The following is a 23,933-nucleotide window of genomic DNA, read 5'->3' on the forward strand; positions in this document are numbered from 1 at the left end:
CACTTGGTCGTGGTGTATAATTTGTTTGATGTGTTGCTGGATTCTGTTTGTTAGGATTTTGTTGAATATTTTTGCATCAATATTCATTAAGTGATATTGCTCTATAATTTTCTTTTCTTTTTGGGTCTTTTCCTGGTTGGGGATCAAGGTGATGTTTGCTTCATAGAATGTGTTGGATAGTATTCCATCTTTTTCTATATTTTGGAAAGGTTGAGTAATATATGTACTAGTTCCTCTTTAAAGGTTTGGTAGAATTCTGACGTGAAACCGTCTGGTCCTGGGCTTATCTTTTTAGGGAGATTTTGTATAGTTGATGCTATTTCAGAACTTGATATAGGCCTATTCAACATTTCCATTTCCTTCTGGCTAAGTCTTGGGAGGTGGTGTGCTTCCAAGTATTGTTCGATTTCCTTCAGATTGTCATATTTCTGGGAATAAAGTTTCTTGGACTATTCATTAAGAAGTTTTTGAATATCTAAAGGGTCTGTTGTTATTTCATCTTTACCGTTTATGATTGATGAGATGAGAGATTTTACTTTTTTTTTTTTTCTTGGTTAGGTTGGCCAAAGGCTTATCTATTTTCTTGACCTTTTCAAATAACCAACTTTTTGATTTATTGATCTGTTGTAGAATTTTTTTTGTTTTCAATTTCATTTAATTCTGCTCTAATTTTGGTTATTTCTTTTCTTCTGCTAGATTAGGGATTGGGATGTTCTTCCTTTTCCAGTTGCTTGAGATGTCCCATTAAGTTCTTAACTTCATCTCTTTCTGTTCTCTTGAGGAAGGCTTGCAGTGCTATAATGCCTTGTGGTATCCCAGAGGTTCTGATAACTCATATCTTCATTATCATTTGTTCTAAAAATTTGGTAATTTCCTTCTTGATCTCACCTCTGACCCATGTATCATTCAGCATAAGGTTATTTAACTTCCATGTTTTTGTATGAGACTGTAGATTCCAGTTGTTATTGAGTTAAACTTGTATTCCATGATGATCTGAGAAGATGCATGGAATAATTTCTATTCTTTTAAATTTATTGAGGTTAGACTTATGACCTAAAATGTGATCGATTTTGGAGTATGTTCCATGGACTGATGAGAAAAATGTGTATTCAGTTTTGTTAGGATGAAATGTTCTGTAGATGTCTGTTAGGTCCAAAAGTTGAATAGTTAAATTTAAATCTAAAATTTGTTTGCTAAGCTTCTTGTTGGAGGATCTGTCCAACACTGCCAAAGAATTGTTAAAATCTCTGACTATGATGGAGCCAGGAGAGATCAAATTGTTCATGGCAGTTACAGTATCTCTCATAAATTGAGGTGCATTTTGGTTGGGTGCATAGATATTGATAATTGAGAGCTCATCATATTGAGTATGACCCTTAACAGATATAAAATGGCCATCCTTATCCTTGCTTACTTTTGTTGCTTTAAACCCTATTGTATCTGTGAATAAAATTGCAACACCTGCTTTTTTCTGCTTTCTATTTGCCTGGAATATAGATGACCATTCCTTCACCGTAAGTCTATATTTGTCTTTTAAGGTAAGGTGAGATTCTTGTATATAACAGATGTCTGGTCTAAGTTTCTGTATCCACTCAGCCAATCTGTGCCTCTTTAGAGGACAATTTAAGCCATTCACATTGATAGAAATTATTGATAAGCCTGGTAAAATTTTGGGCATTGAGTGGCTCAAAAGTCCAGTAGACATTTTTAATCATTTTGCCACTGTGGAAGTTGGAATTTGATCAAAAGTTTCTGAGTGAGTTTCATTTTGTGGTCAAGGATTGCACTGGTCATTATGGAGGATAGGTTTGCGAATATCCTGGAGAGCTGGTTTAGTTATGGCAAATTTCTTCAACATGTGAATACCATTAAAGTATTTAATTTCTCCATCATAGATGAAACTCAGTTTAGCTGGATACAGGATCCTGGGTTGAAAGTTATTTTCTTTTAGGAGATTAAAAGTCAAAGACCATCCTCTTCTAGCCTGAAAGGTTTCGGTAGAGAGATCTGCAGTCATCCTAATATTCTTCCCCTTGTAGATTATGGTTTTCTTACATCTAACTGCTTTCAGAATTTTCTCTTTCATATTAACTTTAGTGAAGTTAATTATGTTGTGCCTGAGGGATGTCTTTTTCAGGTTGAGTCATGCTGGGGTTCTGAAACTATCTGCTATCTGAATTTCAGAATCCCTTGCCAAGTCTGGAAAGTTCTCTTTCATAAGTTCTCGTTTCATGAAGAAGAGCCTCTGTATTTTGCGAAGCAACTTCATTGCCTTCAGGGATTCCTATAAAGTGAATAATAGTTTTCTTTGAATTATTCCAGAGCTCTCTGAGAGAATGATCCATTTTTGCTTTTCATTTCTGATTCTCTTTGGACATTTGGACATATTCAGAAGCTTTGTTTTCTATGTTTAAGATTCTTGTGCCTCTTGTACTCTGTTACCAAGAGATTCTACCATATTCTTCAGATCTTTGAGGGCTGCGATCTCCTGCCTTAATATTTCAAAATCTTTGTTGGTTTTCTCTTTGAATTTGTTGAATTCTTGAGTGAACTTTTGGAATGTTCCTTGAATTTCTAGTTCTATCTTTGCCTCTATTCTATTAATCTTATTTGCAATCCAAATTCTGAATTCAATTTCTGACATCTCAGCCATCTGTTTATATAGGGGATGTTCAGTTTGGTCTTCCACATCCTTTCTTTGGGGGTGGGGTTGACCTACTGTGGTTATTCATATTACCAGCCACATCCTTTCTTGGGGAGGTTGATCTACTCTGGTTATTCATATTACCAGAGCTTTTCCACTGATTCCGCCCCATGATTATTTTACCCCATTTGGCTTTTGCCCTTGAGATTTGTCAAGGACCCATACAGTGTTATGGCCTGAGAGACTGGGAACCTGCTTCTTGTGGTGGGGCTAAGTGGCTCTGTCTTATTTTCAGTCGGTCTCTGTCCTACCCTAGTGATTCAGTTTCTCTTGGTTGAAGTCTCAGCTGTGAAGAAATGCTAGCAATTAATTCACCCCACCCCCCACAAACAACAATTGGGCAAGGAAAATCAAACCTTCCCTCAACCATACACCCAGGGTGCCCCTTTGAATAGTCCCTGGGTGGTCTGCCTGGTTTAAGGGGTCCAAATCAGTTGTTCCAGTCAGCACCCATTTTAGGTGGAAAAGTTCAAATGTTTCCAGCAGCTAGATAAGAGGGGTCTGCTTGCAGCTCGGATATAACTTGCTCCAGTGCTCTGTGAGGCAAAGGGACCCACCTAGCAAATGGGTTAGTCTGGGAAGGTTAATGCCTCCTTCCCCTCCTTGCACCCAGTTACTTTTAATCCCCCAGGTGTGTGACCCTATTCACTCCAGTAGGCAACTGCTCCCGGGGTTTCTGACTGCCATAATCACCCAGAAATCTGTGTCCGGCCGGCGGCCTTGCATGTTTAAATTAGGCTGTGAATGTTCTCTTAATTCTAGCCCCTCACCTTCTGTTGCGTCTAGATTCCTCTGCAAGTCACAGGCTGCTAGAGCAGATGAGGAACTGAACCCTGGGCAGCAGACAATTAGAATTTACACTCAGGTGTCAATCCCTCCCTCTGCTCGCCTCACCTGAAGGTGAGGTGCTTATTGGGAAATCTGAGTCCTGTCAGGCAGGGGAATAATTTAGGCTTTGAAAGATGTGGCCATTCCAGCCTCACACCTTCTGTCCTGTCTAAATTCTTCGGCAAGTCAGAGGCTGCTAGAGCTGGTGAAGAACTCAGATCTGGGTAGCAAGCAAATTAGAGTTACATTCAGGTGCTAATTCCAGCCTCTGCCTGCCCACTGCCTTTGTCTCAGCTATTCCCCTGAGCACTGGTGCTAATGATCAGCTAATGATCAGCTAAGGCTGACATTCTGAGGAGGTTGCCTTCAGGGAAAGGGACAGAGTGGACCAGAGTGCCAGCTGTCCTCCTTTCAGACTCATCTCCTCCCCCTCCCTCCCCCACTTACAGTGGCCAGTGTAGCCATGGCAGTTTCCCCTGTGATCTGATTGCCATGGGTGTCCCAAGGGATGATTGAATCTGGGCTTTCAGAGAGTCTGCTTCCCCTCTATTGGGAAGCCTACCACACTGAGGCTTCCACAGAGAGTGGGACTTGTGCCCTTTATCTTACAGACCCACAGAGGATGGCGGAGTGCTCAGAGCATGGGCTCCCTGCCTGCCAGCCCCACTTGCAGCTGTTCGCCTGGCTGCTCCAGCAGAGCAGAGCATACCCCAGAGTGGAGGGACATTAAGCTTCTTTGAACACTACACAGGCAACTTGGGACCAGCGTGTTTCTCACTGACATAGTCAGGGGTTGAACTTGGGGGGATCAGAGGACAGGCCAGATTTCCTACCCCAGGACTCAATTGTGGTGCTCAGTGCCACAGAGGTGAGATTTGGGAAGTAATCTTAGAAGTCAAGGAAGCACAGGTGGGCAGAACTAAAAGGTGTGTGCAGTGTGTATCTGAGGGCAGTACATGTGGGGAGCACCAGCCCCAATAGGAAAGCCGCACTTTTGGCCTGGGGCAGGGACCCCTGGCCTGGGTCATTGCTGGTGAGCTCAGTTACTTTGGGCTGCTGCTTGCAGGCAGGTGCCAGAGGGAGAAACAGGGGGCAAAGGAAGAGGGAGAAGATCAAAATTCAAGCCAGACTGACTCTTACACTGGCTCTCTTCCATGAGTAAGGGGGCAAAGGAAGAGGGAGATCAAAATTCAAGCCAGACTGACTCTCACACTGGCTCTCTTGAATGAGTAAACTCTTTGGCTTAGTGGGGCTGCTCCAGCCCATCCCTGGGGCTTTCCCCAGCAGTGTGGGAACTGACTCTTGACTCCCGCCTAGACAGCTCTGTGCCCACCTTTGTGGAACTTGAATGCAGGGTTCCATGATCCAGACCTGCTCACCTCACTCCTCTCCCCGCCTCTGCGGTGGTGGAGAGTAAGGGGTTGCCTAGGAGCTCCAGGTGCCTGTCCACCACCTGGAGCATTTGGGTGCTTTTCCTGATTGATAAGAATTGGACACAGTTTTTAAAAAATAATACAGCTGCTGGTTCATTCTTGTAAACACCAGCTACTTGCAGGGAGGATAACTTGTACAACCCATCATAGCATTCACTAATTTAATCATATAGGGTATAGCTGGCTTTTACCCATAAATACCACCCACTTTCTCAGAGATTAAACTCAATGCCCAAATACAATTCACACTGTTAAGAAGACTAGGGGCAGCGCCTGTGGCTCAAAGGAGTAGGGCGCTGGCCCCAGATACTGGAGGTGGTGGATTCAAACCCAGCCCCTGCCAAAAACTATAAAATAAAAAAATACCACAGGGCTAGAGAAAGAGAAAAGATTTTAAATATTTTAATGACCTCCATCTCCCCTTGTGGACAAGAGACAGGGAATCTACCTGTGTGGATAGTACACCAGCACCACAGCCTAAATATAACTAACATTTGAGAAAACCAGCACACTGAGGAAATCTCCACCCAAGGCATCATCCAGAACCTACATTCCCCATCAAAGCACCCACAAGCAAAGTCTACGGCCCTTACCAAACGTATGCCATAGCAATACCCTTGAGAGTGAGGAAAAAGAAGAAAGCCCTTCTAAACAGAAGAAAATGCCCAAACAAGAAGCAATAGATGAAAGCAGCACAAGACCACCAAAGGGTATGAAAAATCACAATGCCCCCCAAAGAAGCACTCCAGTCCAGCAATGAATCCCAACCAAAATGGAAATACTGACATGACAGAAAAGAATCCCAACTATGGATTGGGATTTATCCAAGATAAAATGGAAAACCAACTACAGAAAAATAATTCAGGAAAAGTTTAGTGAAAACATAGACATATCAAAAACAAAACAAATAGAACTTCTGGAAATGAAATTTATTTAGGGAAATACAAAATACAGTGGAAAATTTTAAGACTAGATGAGACCAAGCTGAAGAAAGAATTTTAGAGCAGACAACTCTTTTGACTGAACCCCATCAAAAGTAAAGAACCAAGAATCAAGAGAACAAATGTGAGGTGAGCTCCCAGTGTGCACCCTGTGAGGATTCAGCACACCCCTGGGTACAGGGGCTCTTCTACAACTTGAACATTACCTTGGAAGTGAGAACAATGTAACCTAAAAACATATCCTCATATTAGTTTGAAATAAATAAAATTTAAAATTTAAAAAGAGAGTAAAGTCTATGAAAAATATGGAATTATGTAAAATAGCAAAATTTAAGAATCATAAGCATCAGCAAACCCTTCTTTGGTTTTCAAATTACTTTTCTATATTTTCTGTATAATACATGGTTTAAGCAAGACAGATGGTAACCAGAAGTGTTCAAATCTTGTTGCGAGAAACAGCAAAATTCTGTTATCAATCAAATGTTGCATAGCAATTTATCAGCAGAGTATTGTGCTACAAGGGAGCTGGTGGAAACTGAGAGGAAATTTGTAGACAGTAACATGAAGTCCTGGGAGAGCTGATTCAAAGTTGACTGAGGAGAACTAGGAAAGAGAGAAGAAAACCGTAACACATAATCTTATACAACACATCATTTCAGGGGGAATAAAGAAGCCACATAGATTTAAAAGGTTTTGAGACTATTGAAAGCAAGATAAATAGGTCTGTGAATATCAGAGTAAGTATCAGCTTTAGGATTTTCCTGTTGTGTAAGGCTACATGATTTCCTTCTTTACATGGTGAAGATTCATATACTGTAAGAACTCCAACTTGTCTTGAGATTAGTCATTGGGAATCTGTTCCTCCTGATGTTCTCCTCCAGGCAAAACTGTTATCACCTACCAGATAAGGGTCAAGAATTATATTTTCTAATAATCCTGGCTGAGATGAGAATGGCTCTGAATATATAATGAAAAATCAATATCAATGTATAAAGAGCTTCTAACAAAATGGCTACAAATTCAAAAAAGAAACAAATAAAATCTAAGATCTTCACAAATCCACTATTTAAAAAATTTATCTGTGCAGGATGTCTGTGTTTGCTTTTATTGAATTGTTAGTGTAATAAAGAAATGTGATGAAGAACACATGGGTGCTTCTAGTCCATCAACCCTTAAAGTCAAGGTATATTTCAGAAGTTATTAGGAAAAAAAGACTTACTCTAGAAGGGCTCCAGAGTGACCAGTGGGTCTTGTCCTTAAAGCACATCTAACAGTATTGTATGGTCCCTTATGCCCCACCCAGTGAGCATTCTTGACTTTGAATTAAGTGGAACTAAACAAGCTTAAAGATTTAAAACAAATATTGGGTGATGTACTGGCCCTGGGCCCCTTTGAACAGTCACTTTTGTTTGCAAATAAAGTTATATTAGAATTTAGGCATAGCCCTTCATTTATAATTTAATTATGTCTGTTTTGGCTAGTGTTGAGTTGTTATGACAGAGAAGATGGTCTTCACTGTTTTGTACACTTTCCTGTGGCTCTTCTGAGGAAAAAGTAGTCCCTCACTATTGATCTGGAGGTCATGTACTAAGCTCTTCCCTATAGTGACTCAGGGTACGAACTTTGCTACTGCTTCCTGATAATTGAAATTAGATTTGCAATAACTTCAGTGATGAAAAATTCACTAAAATGTAGGCATTCTGGTGGGAATAAAAATAGTATCTGATGATGGCTTTAATTTACATTTACTTACTCATGGTGAAGAGCAGCCTTTTATATATTTATTAACCCCATGAATTACTTTTGAGAAATTTCTACTCAAGTGCCCATTTTATAAAATATGGTTGTTTAACTTTTTATTAATTTGCAAACATTCTTTATATGTATTATCTATAGTTTCTTTAATGGGGTGGGGAACCTACTCCCTTAGGGCCAAAGGTGGCCTTCTTTATACTTAAGTGACCAAATTGAATCTGAATAGTACAGAAGGAATCCTTTTAACAAACAGATTGGTTCTATTAAGTTTGGATTTGATCGAGGAGTCACACTTGGGGATCTGGAGGGCCACATGTGGCCTGAGGCTACAGATTCCCCACACTCTCACATGGGCCTCTCCTTCCTCAGCACCCTCCACAGGGCCCCCTTGACCTCTGCACTCCTCAGGCTATAGATCAGGGGGTTCAGCATGGGGTTGAAAAAGCTGTAAAACAAGAAAAGGATCTTCTGCTGCTCCTCAGGATGGCGGGACTTGGGGGCCATGTACATGACGATGGCGCTGCCAAAGAAGAGCCCGACCACGCAGAGGTGGGAGGAGCAGGTGGATAAGGCCTTTCTGCAGCCCTCTGCTGACCGGATGCTCAGAATGGCCAGTAGGATGCGTGAGTAGGAGCCCAGCACCAGGCAGAGGGGCCCCACCAGGAGGAACACACAGGCTGTGAAGATGACCAGCTGGTTGAGCCTGGTGTCAGCACAGGCCAGCTTGAGGACAGATAGGATCTCACAGAAAAAGTGGTTGATTTCATGAGGCCCACAGAAGGGCAGCCTCAGGATGAGGACCAAATGGACCAGGGCCAAGAGGAACGTAAACACCCAGGAAGAGACAGCCAGGATTGTGCACACTCTCCAGCTCATGATGACAGTGTAATGTAGGGGATGGCAAATGGCCACGTACCGGTCATAGGACATCACCACCAAAATGAGACACTCCATACCAGCAAATTCTAAATATAAGAACATTTGCATTATGCATGAAACAAAGGAGATGGTTCTCTTCTGGCTCACTAGATTTGCCAGCATCTTGGGGACATAGTTGGAAGCGTAGAACATGTCAGTGATGGCCAGGTGTGAGAGGAAGAAGTACATGGGGGTGTGCAGTCTGGAGTCCAGGCAGATAAGGCCCAGGATGACCCCGTTCCCCAGCAGGGTAATTGTATAGAAGAGAGAGAAAAGTCCAAATAGAAACAGCTCCAGAGCAGGGTCAACCTGGAATCCCAGCAGGGTGACTTCTGTGATCCATGTCTGATTGCCTCCCATGCTCCTGTGGCTCAGAAAGACAAATCCTCATCTGGAGAGGAACATTAGGACTGTGAAGCAATCAAAGAGACAAAATAGTTATGGAATGTTACAGAGGGAGCATTTAGGAGCATTTAGCATTTAGTAGCACTTTGGATGGATTTTTAGAATTTATTTTTAGACATGTTACAAAAATTAACTTGTTATGCTTATTAAAGTGATAAAATATACCCTATATTAATGGGAAAAGATATACATATAAAATATTTACTTATATAGAATATAATCTATGATAATTTATAATTGGATCTATTATAATGTTCCTTATGTGAGAAGATACACATGTACATCTTTGTTTTTTCAAAATTTAAGTATTCTGGATTACCTTTCAGGGTGGGAGTCTTGATTATGAATTTACAGTGATCCGCCCTATCTAAAGGAGCACATTTCCAGAGCCCAACGGATGCCTGAAAGTGCAAATAATACGGACTCAATACAGGGTTTTTTTCATATAAATGTATACATTTCCTGTAAATTTATAAATTAGCACAGCAAAAGATTAAAAATAACTAACATTAAAATAGAGCAATTTCCACAAATACTGTATGTAGTAAAAGTCATCACAATCACATACTAAGGCGGTAACTTTTACCTTTGAAATGTGACTGCAAAACTAGCATGAATTTCTTTTTTCTTCTTCACAAGGTTATGGGCAGGAGATTCATCCTTACTATAGATCTTGGCAATGTCAGCACATGATTTTTTTTCTTTCCTCGTAATAAAGAGAATTTTCACCTGTTCACTTAAAGGAAACCCCTTTATAGCTTCTCTTTGGCACATCTGGATTGTCATCATCACCTCTCTTGTACATTGGGGTCATAATTAAGTATAATAAAGGTCCCTTGAACAAGCTCTGTGATGCTGCAGTCTGTCTGATCCTGAGGTGTCTACTCAGTGATTAAAGGCAGGCAGTGTGAGAGCAGAGACATCCTGGGCAAAGGAGCCGGTCACGTCCCAGGCGGGATGGAGTGGAGTGGAGTGGTAGAGTGTCATCATGCTGCTCAGACTGGAGTGAAATTTAAAAACATCTGAATTGTTTATTTCCGGAATTTTCTGCTTACTATTTCAGACCTCAGTGGTCCAAGGTAATTAAAATCACAAAAGCGAAAGGTGGATTAAAGAGTATTTCTGTGGTTAAACAAGAGATGGCCTTGACCAAAGACCACACTAGGAATCGAGTTCATCTTCTGGGTTTGCTAGCCTTCTCGGTCCGAAAATGCACAGCATAGGGCCCCTGTTGTTTATATTCCTTCTTACTAACCCACTATGTTTTCAACCAATTATTTTCTATTTAAGATCCTTTTTAATCAACTTCGCAATTTGTAGTTTCTTTAAAATTTTGTGAGGTGTTCCTTTCAGCAGCTACCCAAGCCTCCCTGGAAGCACCATTTCATTTAGTACCAGATTTATGAGTCTAGTGTGTGTGGTGTTATTTCAAGAATTTAATTTATTCTCTGTCAGCACTTGATACTAAAATTTAGTCATAAGTGAAAGAATTCTTTGACTACATGCAATAAACACACGTCTATACCTTAAATATAACTAAGCATGTGGAATTTCTGAGGCCTTTTAAACTAAGACACTTAAACCAGGAAACTAATTTTCTAACAACTGTGGTTACATTTAAATGTAATCACTGTATTGTAATTGTATTTTGTTTGATTCTTTTCTCTTTTTCTATTATTTCTCTCACAAGGGGCTGTGCTGGGACCCAAACCGTGAAGGGGAGTCTGCCCTGAGCAGTCACCAGGAAGGGGCAGTGAAGGCTGAGACTCTGGGCAGGAAGTGCCTGGTGAGCTGTGGGAAGAGCAAGAACCCCATGCACCTCAACCATGGTGAGCAAGAGGCTGTACACAGTCTATGTAAACTTGTATATATTTCTTAAAATTTGAAATTTACATGAATGTTTATCATTTGGGGACAGATAAAGTACATTTGCCTACTTTTACAGCACAGGATATTATACAGCTATTAAAAAGCCTAATTCAGCCTCTAGGTACCACCTGAATTAAATACATGTGTGTACAATGTGATCTGACATCTTAAATAAATGAACATATTCATGCACATGTGGATTTTGTGTCTATTTACATGTATGTAAAACTTCTTTAAGTTAAGCATTAAACTATGAACATTTAACCTCTGCAGAGTAGAAATATGCAAGGACTTACCTTGTATATAAATTGTTTGCAGATCATTTTATTCGTCTTTAATAAACTTTATGCATCATGGGATGCATAACTTGACATTTCTTATCTGGAAAGCTGTACAATGTAATATAGAATTAAAGTGGCACATTATTCCTACTAATTCTCTCATCAAGTTTTTACAGGAATCACTGATTAAAATAGTTTTCCTTAGAGCTTTAAGTGGGAGAAATAAGTCACTGAATTATGAAAAAGAATTAACCCTTGACAAGAAAGCAGAGATTGAAGACTCAGAATCATTCCACTTTATAGACATATATTTTTCCCCTGTGTTTCCTGATAGAAAAATGATCAAGATCATTCAGTAGGTAAAAGTAGAAATGGATCTTAGATCAGATTCAAAATTATTGTGATGTCCATCAAATTGTGAGAAGGACCATAAGAAGTTCTGAATCCACACAGGCCACAGAAAGTGTCCTCTGTCATGCAGAGAAGTACAATTCAATGCCTTTTAATTTTCTTATCTCTAACAAGCTTCTGTTTATTGTAAGTTAAAAATTAAAAGGAAGACATAAGAAGTTGGAAAGACTCAATTTCTTTCCAAAGATTGTCTTTGGATGAGACATAGGAGACCTCTTGGAGGTAAAGGGGGCAGGGGACAGCATTCCAAGATGAAGGGCAGTGACTCAAGGCCAGGGCATGGCTAGCAAAGTGAGTCTAGGTCTATGATGGGTTCTAGGACTGTGACCCTGGCTCTGCCCTGGGGCCTTCTCTATGGCGTGTGCATCTCTGGACTGTCCTGAACCCTGGCCCTGGACCGAGGCAGCAGCACGTCATGCTTCAGCAACCTTAAAGTCAAGTCTTCAGCCTCCTTTTACCAAATGCATAGAAGTGTTTGACTAATCAAAGTCCATAATGTTGCAATCTAGAATCATAAAGTTTTGTATGTGATTTTTAAAAAGAAGTTTCTGAAAGAAAGTAGTAGTTTAGAAAAAAATATTTCTAAAAGACAAGAATAAAAATAAGGGCAAATAGAATTGTTAGTGAAACAACCTTTTTCATCACGTGTGCACCACATCCACATCTTACGTCTGTTGTACTTTCTAACAGCTTCCTAGGCAAAGTCACAAAGAGACAACCCGGTAATGATGAACTTCATTAGAGACTTGAGACCCAACATGGAATGGTATCCAGTAATCATAAGAAAACATGTTATGTTCTCAACACTTCCTCTGCTAAAGTACAAACCAAAAAGAGACTCTTTCCCCAGCAGGCACTGGGTTTCCCACTCCTGACTACTGAGAAGTGGGTCCTGTTTGGCTACACGGTACTTCTGCAGATGTGCGGGGAGGGCAGTGAGAAGAGGGGAAGGAAGATCAGTCTCTGGGTGAGCCGACCACGCCACCATTCTGACTTCAGGTGTTTGTGTCTTTTCTGTTTATAAGAAGAGGCACCACAGAGCCACTGACATTTTTTGCAGCCCTTTACCCAGATCAGAGCCTACAGGGAGAGCTTCCTGGCTCCTCTTCTCTGGCACAGTCAGGACAAAGTCAGGAGTTGCTCCAGGATCCAAGATGATGAGGATGGGGGTTGGATAGAAAGGCCAAAAGGGTGTGGCACGGCCACACCTCTGAGGTGGTCCCCAGTGCTCCATTCAGGACCATGAACACAGGTCTGGGGGCAGAAAGATGCCACACAATATGGGCATCTCAGCACAAATGCCTACAGCCAAGGGTTTCATTCACTGTCCCTTTCCCATGTCCCATTGCAAACCACTTCTCAGGGCAAATGAACAACTTTTACTTACATGAAAATGGTATATTCCGTGGTCTTTCCTTCAAACATAGGCTTGGGCTTAGAAGAAACCTCAACAAGACAAAGGGCCAATATGTGGACTGAGATTGGTTTTATTTTCTAAGGAGGCGTTGTTGGGAGGAGAAGTCCAGGTGCAGAGCTCTCCTGAACTTACTACAGACTTGCCTGTGCGAGCCAGGGCTTTTTCTATCATCTTTTGATGACAACTCATTCCTCATAGACAAAAATAACGATTCAGGGACCAGAGCCCTGTGGTAATAAATCTAATCACATCCTGGCTAGAGAGAATCAAGGAATTTGATTCTTTCTAGTCAGCGGGGAGCCATTAAATGCATTTCCTGGTTGATATGTTTTGTTCTTTCAGCATTTCCCGTGGGGTGTGTTAGTGTGTTTTTTGCCATCAAGGGAGACAGGACTTCTGTTACGAGACAAGACCCTGTCCACAGAAAATTAAAAGTGAAAGATGATGACAAATTATATTAGATCAAAACTTACGTATTTTATCAGTCTTAAAGTTGTTCTACCCTAATTCCACCTGGTTCACTGTACAAGAGAGGCTGTGATTTCTTGATCTCTCAGAGTTGGAGGTCCCATGGATCCTGTTAAGTCATCATCTCACAAATATAGGTTTCTCCCAAAGGATATAATGTTATTGTAAAATAACCACTCCAGATTTCTCACAAATGTATTTGATTTGGCAATTTAGGTTCACCTCTTCTCCCTTAGTTTACTTCAGCATTCCTTCCATCTCAAACATCTCCACATATTAGCCACAGTTTTGTTTTCTCATCCTAGCGTAAGGCAAAGAGATTAAATAAGCATTCTGTCTCTCTCTCTGGCAGTTAAATGATAATGTTTCTGATTGCCAAATCTTTCCATTTCCTTTCACCTATTATCTATTCTTAATAGATTCTTAATTCTTAAACTATGGTGGAAGCAGTGCTTCAAATAATGGCAATATATTTGTTTAATCTACTGTAGTGAACAGTATAATATATATTCCAGAAGTTATTTCTCTTTTAAAATAATCTTAGCTCCCTCAACTTATCTCCCTTTTCTCCAATGCATGCTCTCTCCTTCATTCATCTACTCCTCCCCAGTAGCCCCACTCTTTGAAATTCTTATTCCTTGTTTCAAGTCTGTTTTATTCTTGTTTTACCCCTTTGAATTCACACCTAATACCAATCCTACAAGCACTCATGGAGCCCTCTGCAACTATTCAACCCAAATTGGTTTTCTTTCTGTGACAAGTCAAAGCACTTATTATTAAAACATTTCTGGGTTGTCCTTAAATTACCACTTATTTTAGTAATTTTTATTGTTCATTTTTTTAGTGAGTTATTACAGAAAAATGAATTTTACTCACAAATACCCAAGTACAACTAGGGATGGTATTTTGGTGTATGTTTATTTGAGTATGCCCGGTTAACACACTTTTATTTCTTCTGTTGAGGAAAATAAATGTTGTTGAATAGACAACATTTACTTTGGATCTAAAGAGGTGTCGTGATACATGTCTATTTTTAGTTTTTAAACTTTGAAGTGGATAGAGAAATGTTTTCTGTGTTTTAGACATTTTTGGATGTTACAAGTATGTATATTGATTAATATTTTACATTTTAGTAAGAATAAATATTACAAAATATACTTGGCTTCATCAGTAGTCATGAACATTTTTGTTTTTTAATATTTTGTTAAATCATAACTGTGTACATACTGCATTTATCAGGTGCAATGTGCTGATTTTATATACAACTTGGAATGCTTACATCAAACTGGTTAACATAGCCTTCACCTAAATGAAGATCAATTTTGAAATAGAAGCCTTTGCTGACTACCATTAAATATGAGACTTACAGACACACCTGAATTTTCTTCTATTTTACTAACTCTGATACAGAAATATCTTTTCTGCATGGCTTGAATCATTTATTTATTTAATTATTCATTTTTTTTTTTTTTTTTTTTAGAGACTGGTTGTCACTCTATTGACAAGGTTGGAGTGCAGTGAATCAAAGTCACAGATTCTGGTGATACCCCCAACTTAGTCTCCAAGTGGCTAAGACCACATGTGTGTACCACCATATCAAACTTATTTTTTACATTTTGTAAAGATGGAGTTTCACAATATTGTCCAGATGGGTCTTTAACTCCTGGCCTCAAGGGATCCTCCTGCCTTGGCCTCCCAAAGTGCTAGGATTAGAGGGATAAGCCACCACACCCAGCCTGGCTTGAGTCTTTTATTTAGTTATTTTTAGGTTCACTTATCACATGGTATTTCAATGGGTTATTTGAGGAGAGTAAAATAATATAAGCAATGATAAAGTTCTGAAATACTGAGGTCTGTTTTCACTATCACTTCTGTCATCATATATCTTTTTAGCTTTATGAAGCTATGGTAGGATGCGCTCCATCAAAACAAGAGAGTAAACCAAGAACATCATCATTTTAATGAACTGGGAATCCAACTCAAAATGAAGGCAGTTGGAATTGGTAGGACACATGTAGTCCAGATAAAAGGAAACAAAAGTCTCCGAAGGAATATCTGCAATAAAAGGTTTAAATGGATAAATTATCTTCAAATGGCAATCAGAAGATGTAGAAAGACTTAGTAATTGACATAAAGAAACCAAGCAGAGAGGGGAAGAGGAAGAAATTAACGTTCTCATTACTTGCAGCTACATAAACACTCTAGTTGATACATACTTCCTGATCACAGAGTCAAATGTAGGAAAATACTGGCCAAATGTAGAGTTTCATTTCAAACATGTTGCTGCTGCTGATGCGCTGTAAATAGATGTGCTTCAAAGTGGGTGTTAATTTTCTTTCTGACATCAGACTTCACCAGTGGTTGCCTTCTCATGGTTGGTCTTGTTGAAGGGACTACACAGTATGGCACTGAACTTTGCTCAGGAATTAGAGTTGGTGCTGGCAACCAGTATCTTTCTTAATCTCCCCACCTCAAGGGAATAACTGGCAGAGAGCTATTCATATACTTATTCATTTGAGTTTGTATTTTGTGGCTTATGTTTTTCTTTCTTTTAAAAAATGCATTGCTGGGGTATGATGGACATGTAAAAGTTGCACATGTTTAACGCGTACCTATGAAACCATCACCACTTTTAATGCTACAGACATATTCATCACTTCCAAAGTTCCCTCTGTTCTTCATTATTATCATTGTTTATTCAGTGATTAAAAAACACTTAACATATGATCTACACTCAGGAAATTGAAAGTATACAATACAGCACTGGTAGCTTTAAGCATTTTGTTGGTTAGTAGATCTTCAGTACTTAATTTCTCTTGCATAACTGAAACACTGTACATTTGACCTTCTCGCTTTCCCCTCCTCCCAGGCCGTGGCAACCACTAGTTTACTCTTTGCTTCTATAAATTTCACATTTAGGTGAGATCATACCTATGTTTTTTTCTTTTGTTTGTTTGTTTGTTTTTGTTTTTGTTTGAGACAGAGTCTCACTATTTCACCCTGGGTAGAGTGCCGTGGCATCTCAGATCACAGCAACTTCAACTCTTGGGCTTAAGTGATTCTCTTGCCTCAGCCTCCTGAGTAGCTGGGACTACAGGCACCCACCACAATGCCCAGCTATATTCTGCTTGCAGTTGTCATTGTTCTTTATCAGGCCTAGGGCCTGGCTTGAACCCTAGCCTCAGTGTATATGGCTGGTGCCCTACCTGCTGACAATGTATTTGTTTTTCTTTGCCTTGCTTGTTTTACTTAGAACAATGTCCTTGAGGTTCATTCACTTATTACTATTGTCAGGGTTTTATTCCTTCATATAACTGAGTAATATTTGATTCTATTTATATACCACGATTCCTTTAAGTATTTATCCATTGATGGCCCCTCAGATTGTTTCAGCATCCTGGCAATTGTGAATAAAGCTGCAAGGAACATGGAGGTGTATATGTCTTTTTGAGATAGCGATTTTATTTCCTTTGTATATGCACTCAGATTTGGGATTGGCAAACTAATGGTAGCTCTATTTTTAATTTTTGAGAAACTTTCATAGTTCTTTCCATGATGTCTGTAATAATTTACATTTCCATGAACAGTACAAAAGAATTCTCTTTTCTCCATGTTGTTGCCACCATGTGTTACACATCCCCTTTTTGATAATAGGTACCCTAATATTATCTATTTTCAATAACAAGATAGAAATGAAGATAATAAAGATGAAGGTAAAAATATTTATTCATCTAAATGGAAAAGCAAACAGACAAGCAGATCAAGAAATTAATGCTTTTATAGGGTAACGGAAGTGGAGTTATCTTCAACAATGTTATCCTTTATGTTCAGTGGTTAAATATGTTTCAGACACTGCTTATTGTGTCCAACTGTGTCTCACTAGAATTTAGTTATAGTGATATTTCTGTTACCAACTTTGTGTACTACAGTACTGTTCTTGAATTGTAGCAAAAATAAATGCCACAAATTTATTACATATTTGCATAGAACCCTCTGATATTTAGCCATATATATATATAAATTAAATAATCTATGATTTTGTCTTCATTTATCAAGCCATTGTTCTTAAAGATACATTGTCCACAGAACTGGTCCTTGTCTTAGACTTATTAATTTGCAAAAGTTCATAGTGCTGCTTCATATGTCTCAACACTCTTTGTTAGATATACACTTATACGTGAAGCAGTTTCTCTCAGGAGCTCTTACTCTGAAATTGCCTTCTTAAAAGCATCAGTTCAAACCATGTACTGTATCAGTTACTGAGGGCTGGTGTATAAACCTAGCACACATGCAGTGGCTTACTGATAGAAACGTATTCTTTCACAATTCTGGAATCTCGTAGATGCTGGAGACCTAGCAGATTCCTGCTACCTCTGAGGGTCAAAGGGAGCGCCTTGCCACTTCCAGATTCTGGTGAGAGTCTGAGGGCCTAGTTTCTGCGCATAGCTCTCTCTGTTCTATCTTCACATCCCTTTTTCCTTTGTATATTTCCTCCAGTTTGCTTCAAATCTACTGTTTTCATTTTATAAGCATGCTGTTTTTACATCTTGGGCCTACCAAGGCAGTTAAAGATCATATCATCTCAGGATTCTTAAATTAATCACATCTACAAGATGCTTTTTCTAAAAAGGTAACATTTATGGGTGCTGAAGATTAGGGTGTGGGCATAACTTTTGGGGGCACCATTTAAATAGCTACTGATATCAGTACATTTAAATTTTGCCATTTTTTTCCATAGATATATTAATAGTTCATATCATCATGCTTACTGAAGTTTTTTCCCTACGAACAATGCTTTCAAAATATTTGGCTTATTCATATTTTTCTAAAAAGACTTTTATAAATGATTAAATTCTGACTGAATTTTCATATAATAGAGACTGCATCTTAAAGCAGAATGTTTTCTCTTTCTATAGTAAACATATAAAATTTTCCAGATATAACATAAAAATACATTATTCTATATAAATATGTAGTGTACATATTTGTTACATATACATGACTAAATATATAATTGACTAGATTGTCATTCATTAATTTAATAATTCCTGAGTACCTGTTTCATCTAAGACTAGTTATTACTGGAGATATAACGGTATAGGAGACGTATTACCCATAAGAATTATTATTTACTGAAAGGGCTTCTCAGTTCAAACCAATGATTTTGGCATCAACACCTTTTCTCCTTGATTTTTATCTGAAGGATTATCCATGTCTTCATAGTGAGCACATAACTTCCATGATTGTTACTCTAGACCACACCTATACATTTCACTGGTGCCTGAAGAGTCTACCCTTATGAACGCCTTCAAATTCTTTTTTTTTTCTTTTTTTTTTTAGGAATGTATATATATATATTTTTTTGTCTTAAATGATAGCTGTATACATTAATGCAAACATGGGGTACAGTGTAGTCTTTTCATATACATTTTGAAATACTTTCATCAAGCTGGTTCACATAAATTTCATGTCATTTGCATAGTCATTGTGTCAAAACATTTATATTCTTGTTCTAGAAAAGTTCACTTGTACCCTTGTTAGACAGAAATGTAGGTGATCTTTCCGGTAACCCTCGCCCCACCCAGCCACCCTTCTCCCCTCCCCTTCTCCACCCCCCTCCCCATATTCTTGGGCTAGAATTAAGTTGTATCTTTCATTTGAGAGCTATAAATTAGTTTCATAGAAGGGCTGTGTACATTGGATACTTTTTCTTCCATTCCTGTGATTTTTTGCTAAGAACATTTTCCAGTTCCATCCACGTAAACATGAAGGAGGTAAAGTCTCCATTTTTCTTTAGGGCTGCATAGTATTCCATGGTGTACATATACCACAGTTTATTGATCCATTCGTGGATTGATGGGCACCTGGGCTTCTTCCATGACCTGGCAATTATGAATTGGGCTGCAATAAACATTCTGCTAAAAACATCTTTATTGTAATGTGATTTTTTTATCTTCTGGGTATATACCTAATAGTGGAATTGTAGGATCAAATGGCAGGTCTATTTTTAGTTCTCTAAGTGTTCTCCAGACGTCTTTCCAGAATTACAAAATGACATTTGCAATCATTATTACTAACAATTGGATCAGGCAAAATAATCAATGGATGCTAAAATTTGTTACTGAAAGGTTGAAGAGCAGGATATTTACCGAGGAATACTCTGGAGATATTGCAGGTTTGGGTCCAGATTATAATAAAGTGAACAGCACAATAAAGTTAGTCACAAAAGCTATTTGTTTCTTGGTACACAGAAAAATTATGTTATGCTATAATTTATTAAGAGTTTAATAACTTTATATATAAAAGCAATCTACACAAATTATTATAAAAAGGTTTTATCACTGAAAAATACTAATGATCATCTGAGCCTATGTGAGTCAAGGCTTTTTGCAGATGGAGGGAATTGACTCAACATCGATGGCTGCTGACTTATCAAGGCAGTGGTTGCTAAAGAATGAGATGGTTGTGGCGATATCTGACAATAATATAAAACAGTGGTAAAGTTTCCTGCGTTGTTTGACTATTTCTTTTGTGAAAGTTTTCTCTGTAGGCTGCAATGATATTTGATAGCATTTTACTCACAGTAGAATTTTTTTTAAATTGTAGTCAATCTCTTCAAGTCCTGCTGTAACTTTATCAACTAACTTTATGTAATATCCTAAATCCTTCGTGATCATTTCAACAATGTTCACATCATCTTTATTGACCAGGAGTAGACCCATCTCCAGAAACTACCTCTTCACCTATCCATAAGAAGCTACTCCTCATCTATTCAAATTTTACTGTGAGATTGCAGATGTTGACTCAAATCCTTAGGGTTCACTTGTAAGTCTAGTTCACTTGCTATTTCTGCCATATCTACATTTACTTCCTCAGTGAGTCTTGAACTCTCTCCAAGTCACCCGTCAGGGTTGGATCTACTTCTTCCAAACTCTTATTAATGAGATATTTTGACATCCTGTAAATCATGAATATTCTTCACATCTTAGTCTTACACAACATTCAATATTTCATGGACAAAAATGAAGCCATATAAATTAAAAATGTTCTGAGGTCATTGAATGTGAGACAACTTAGTGTCTTAATATTAAAGTAAATCTCAACTTTTGAATTTCTCTGCCCTATCAATCTTCATGATTTCCTTCTTTTTGTGATAAAGATTTATCTATTATAAAACCTCCAACTTATCATGATATTAAGTAATTTACAATGTTTCCTTGGATGTCCTCCATGTAAAATAATTATCATTTGTCAGAAAAAGATCAAGAATTAATTACATTTCCTACTAATCTAGGCTGTGATGAGGGTATCTCTGAATGTCTAATTAAAACTAGAACTATTTTAACATAATGGTGTAAAGAGCTTCTAATAAAGTTAAAAGGAAAACAACTGAATATCTAAGATCCTGGAAAATCCACTGTTTAGAAAATCTGTACAGAGGTCTCTGCTCATATTAATGGATTGCTAATGTTATTATCTAAATACAAGGCACAGACATGAATATTCACATTCCATCTGCAATTAAGTAAGGTATATTTTAGAAGCTTTCAGGAGGAAAATCCTCACTCTAGATGGCTCCAAAAAGACCACTAAGTCTGGTCCTTGAATCACATCTAACCATGTGGTGTGTTTCCTAAGGTCCCACATGCTATGGTTCCTGAGTTCCCACCCAGTGAGGGCCTCTAAATTTAATCAGTTGGAACTAGACTAGATTTTAGATCAAGAACAAATGATGGAAAGTTGCTCTTCCAAGGCCCTGATGACCAGCCACTTGCTGTTATAGAGTTTTAGTAGAACATAGGCACACTCATTCCTTTACATATCATGTATGGCAGATTTTGCCAGAATTGAGTTGTTCTGACAGAAAAGTTAGCCTTCAAGGTCTTAAATATTTTCCTATAGCCCTTTACAGGAAAAAGTAATTAACTGTTGATCTAGCAGGTGGGTAATATGCTCTTACTGATATCAAATCAATTATTGAGTTAGTTTTTTCAATAATTCCAATGATAAATAATCCATTAAAATTTTAGACATTCTGGTTGGAATAAAATAGTATATGATGATGGCTTTATTTTACATTTTCTTGCTGATTTATGGTGCTGAGCAGCATTTCATATATTTTTTAATCACTTATATTTCTTTTAAAATGCATCTGTTGGCTCGGCACCTATAGTACAGTGGTTACAGTGCCAGCCACATACCCTGAGGTTGATGGGTTTGAACCCGGCCTGGGCCAGCTAAACATTGACAACTGCAACAAAAAATAGCCAGGTGTTGGGCGGTGTCTGTGGCTGAAAGGAGTAGGGTGCCAGACCCATATGCTGGAGGTGGCAAGTTTAAACCCAGCCCTGGCCAAAAACTGCAAAAAAAAAAAAAAAAAAAAAAAAGAAAGAAAAAGAAAAAGGAAAAAAATAGCTGGGGGTTGTGTTGGGTGCCTGTAGTCTCAGCAACTTGGGAAGCTGAGGCAAGAGAATCACTTAGGCCCAAGAGTTAGAGGTTCTTGTGAGCTGTGATGCCATAGCACTCTACCAAGGCTGACATAGTGAGACTCTTTCTCAAAAATAAATAAATAAAATAAAATGTGTCTTTTTAAATGGTTCTTTCATTACTTACTTTGAAGAAGTCCTTTATGTGTATGAACTGTCTATAGTTTCTTTACTGGATACAAATAGTGTATATTGTATTACTACAACTGTGACTGCATTTTTTGTTTCTTAATGATGATTTTGATGAGTATTGGGATTAACTTTGAAAAGCACCAATAATAACCATTTTTTTTGAATTTTTCGTCTATTGCTAATTTGTGTCTTTTTACAAACTTATTCCAATCCAAGGCATATAAGTATTCATCTATTTACCTCTCAAAAGTTTAAAGGTTCAATTTTTTATGTTCAGGTCAATAATATTTCATTTAAGATGAAACTTATTTTAATATAAAACAAAAACAGCAGTGTCCATACTCACAGGGAGCAGAGCCTCTCTCCACAACACCCTTTGACATGTCTCACATGGGCCTCTCCTTCCTGAGTGCCCTCCTCAGGACCCCCTTGACCTCTGTGCTCCTCAGGCTGTAGATCAGGGGATTCAGCATGGGATTGAAAAGGCTGTAAAACAGAGAAAGGATCTTCTGCTGCTCCTCAGGATGGCGGGACTTGGGGGCCACGTACATGACAATGGCGCTGCCAAAGAAGAGCCCTACCACACAGAGGTGGGAAGAGCAGGTGGAGAAGGCCTTCCTGCGGCCCTCCCCTGACCGGATGCTCAGGATGGCCAGCAATATGCGCGAGTAGGAGCCCAGCACCAGGCAGAAGGGCCCCACTGGGATGAACAGCCCAACTGCGACGATGGCCAGCTGGTTGAGCCTGGTGTCAGCACAGGCCAGCTTGAGGACAGACAGGATCTCACAGAAGAAGTGGTTGATTTCATGAGGCCCACAGAAGGGCAGCCTCAGGATGAGGACCAAATGGATCAGAACCAGAAGGAAACTACACACCCAGGAGGAGACAGCCAGGATGGTGCACGCTCTCCAGCTCATGATGACAGTGTAATGTAAGGGGCGGCAGATGGCCACGTACCGGTCATAGGACATCACTACCAAAATCAGGCACTCTGTAGCAGCAAAAACCAAACATAAGAACATTTGCATTATACATGGAACAAAGGAAATAGTTCTCTTCTCATTCACAAGATTTGCCAGCATCTTGGGGACGTTGTTGGAAGCATAGGACATGTCAATGATGGCCAGCTGTGAGAGGAAGAAGTACATAGGGGTGTGCAGTCTGGAGTCCAGGCAGATAATCCCAAGGATGACCCCATTTCCTAGAAGAGTGAGTATATAGAAAAGAGAGAAAACTCCAAACAGGAGAAATGCCAGTGGTGGATCAACTTGGAATCCCAGCAGGGTGACTTCTGTGATCCATGTCTGGTTGCTTCCCATGCTTCTGCAGAGAAAGGCAGACATTCCTTTGAATGCATTTGTTTTCTAGAATTTACTTTCAGATAAGTTGCAAAAACTGACGTGATGTGCTCGTTAAAATAAGAAAGAAATTTATATCAGTAAATCAGAAAGATAAATATGTATTCAAATAATAAAGCTTATGTATAATAAAACATCAATTATCATATTGGTATGTAGAATAATATTCCTTTTATATAAGAGGATACAGATACACCCGTGAACACATTTATTATTTTAGAGAATTCGAATATTCTGACTTCTCTTTCTGGGTGGGAGGCTTTCTCATTTTATAATTAGAAGATGGATGGCCTTGAAACAATGTTGCAATACAAGGAAGGCTGTTTCATACCCTAGGCTTGCTTGCCTTCTTGGGCCAACCTATGTAGTGATTAGAGCACTCTGTTCTTGATATTCTGGGTTACTAATCCACTAACTTTCTCAGATGCAGTCTATCTATTTAATATTTGAAAACCCTTCTAAATAACTTCATAATTTTGTAGTTTCTTTAAAATTTCCTAAGATTTTTCTTTTCAAAAGTTGACCAA

The 23,933-nt window shown here is 38.8% G+C and overlaps 2 protein-coding genes across 2 annotated transcripts; both read right to left on the minus strand.

Annotated features, from left to right (window-relative positions):
- Positions 1-8,006: 8,006 nt before the first annotated feature.
- LOC100962370 (olfactory receptor 2A14-like) lies at positions 8,007-8,939 on the minus strand. The gene has a single exon (XM_012806258.1). It carries the CDS (start codon positions 8,937-8,939, stop codon positions 8,007-8,009), a length of 933 nt encoding a protein of 310 aa, XP_012661712.1.
- Positions 8,940-22,434: 13,495 nt separating this feature from the next.
- Positions 22,435-23,367, minus strand: LOC100962680 (olfactory receptor 2A14-like). Its single transcript, XM_003791620.1, has one exon. It carries the CDS (start codon positions 23,365-23,367, stop codon positions 22,435-22,437), a length of 933 nt encoding a protein of 310 aa, XP_003791668.1.
- Positions 23,368-23,933: the final 566 nt, after the last annotated feature.

This window comes from Otolemur garnettii, unplaced genomic scaffold (genome assembly GCF_000181295.1).
Source record: "Otolemur garnettii isolate 467f Iridium unplaced genomic scaffold, OtoGar3 scaffold00049, whole genome shotgun sequence".
NCBI lineage: Eukaryota > Metazoa > Chordata > Mammalia > Primates > Galagidae > Otolemur > Otolemur garnettii.

Coding starts and splice junctions, on each gene's coding strand:
- LOC100962370 (XM_012806258.1), bottom strand. CDS start 8,939: ATGGGAGGCAATCAGACATGGATCACAGAAGTCACCCTGCTGGGATTC.
- LOC100962680 (XM_003791620.1), bottom strand. CDS start 23,367: ATGGGAAGCAACCAGACATGGATCACAGAAGTCACCCTGCTGGGATTC.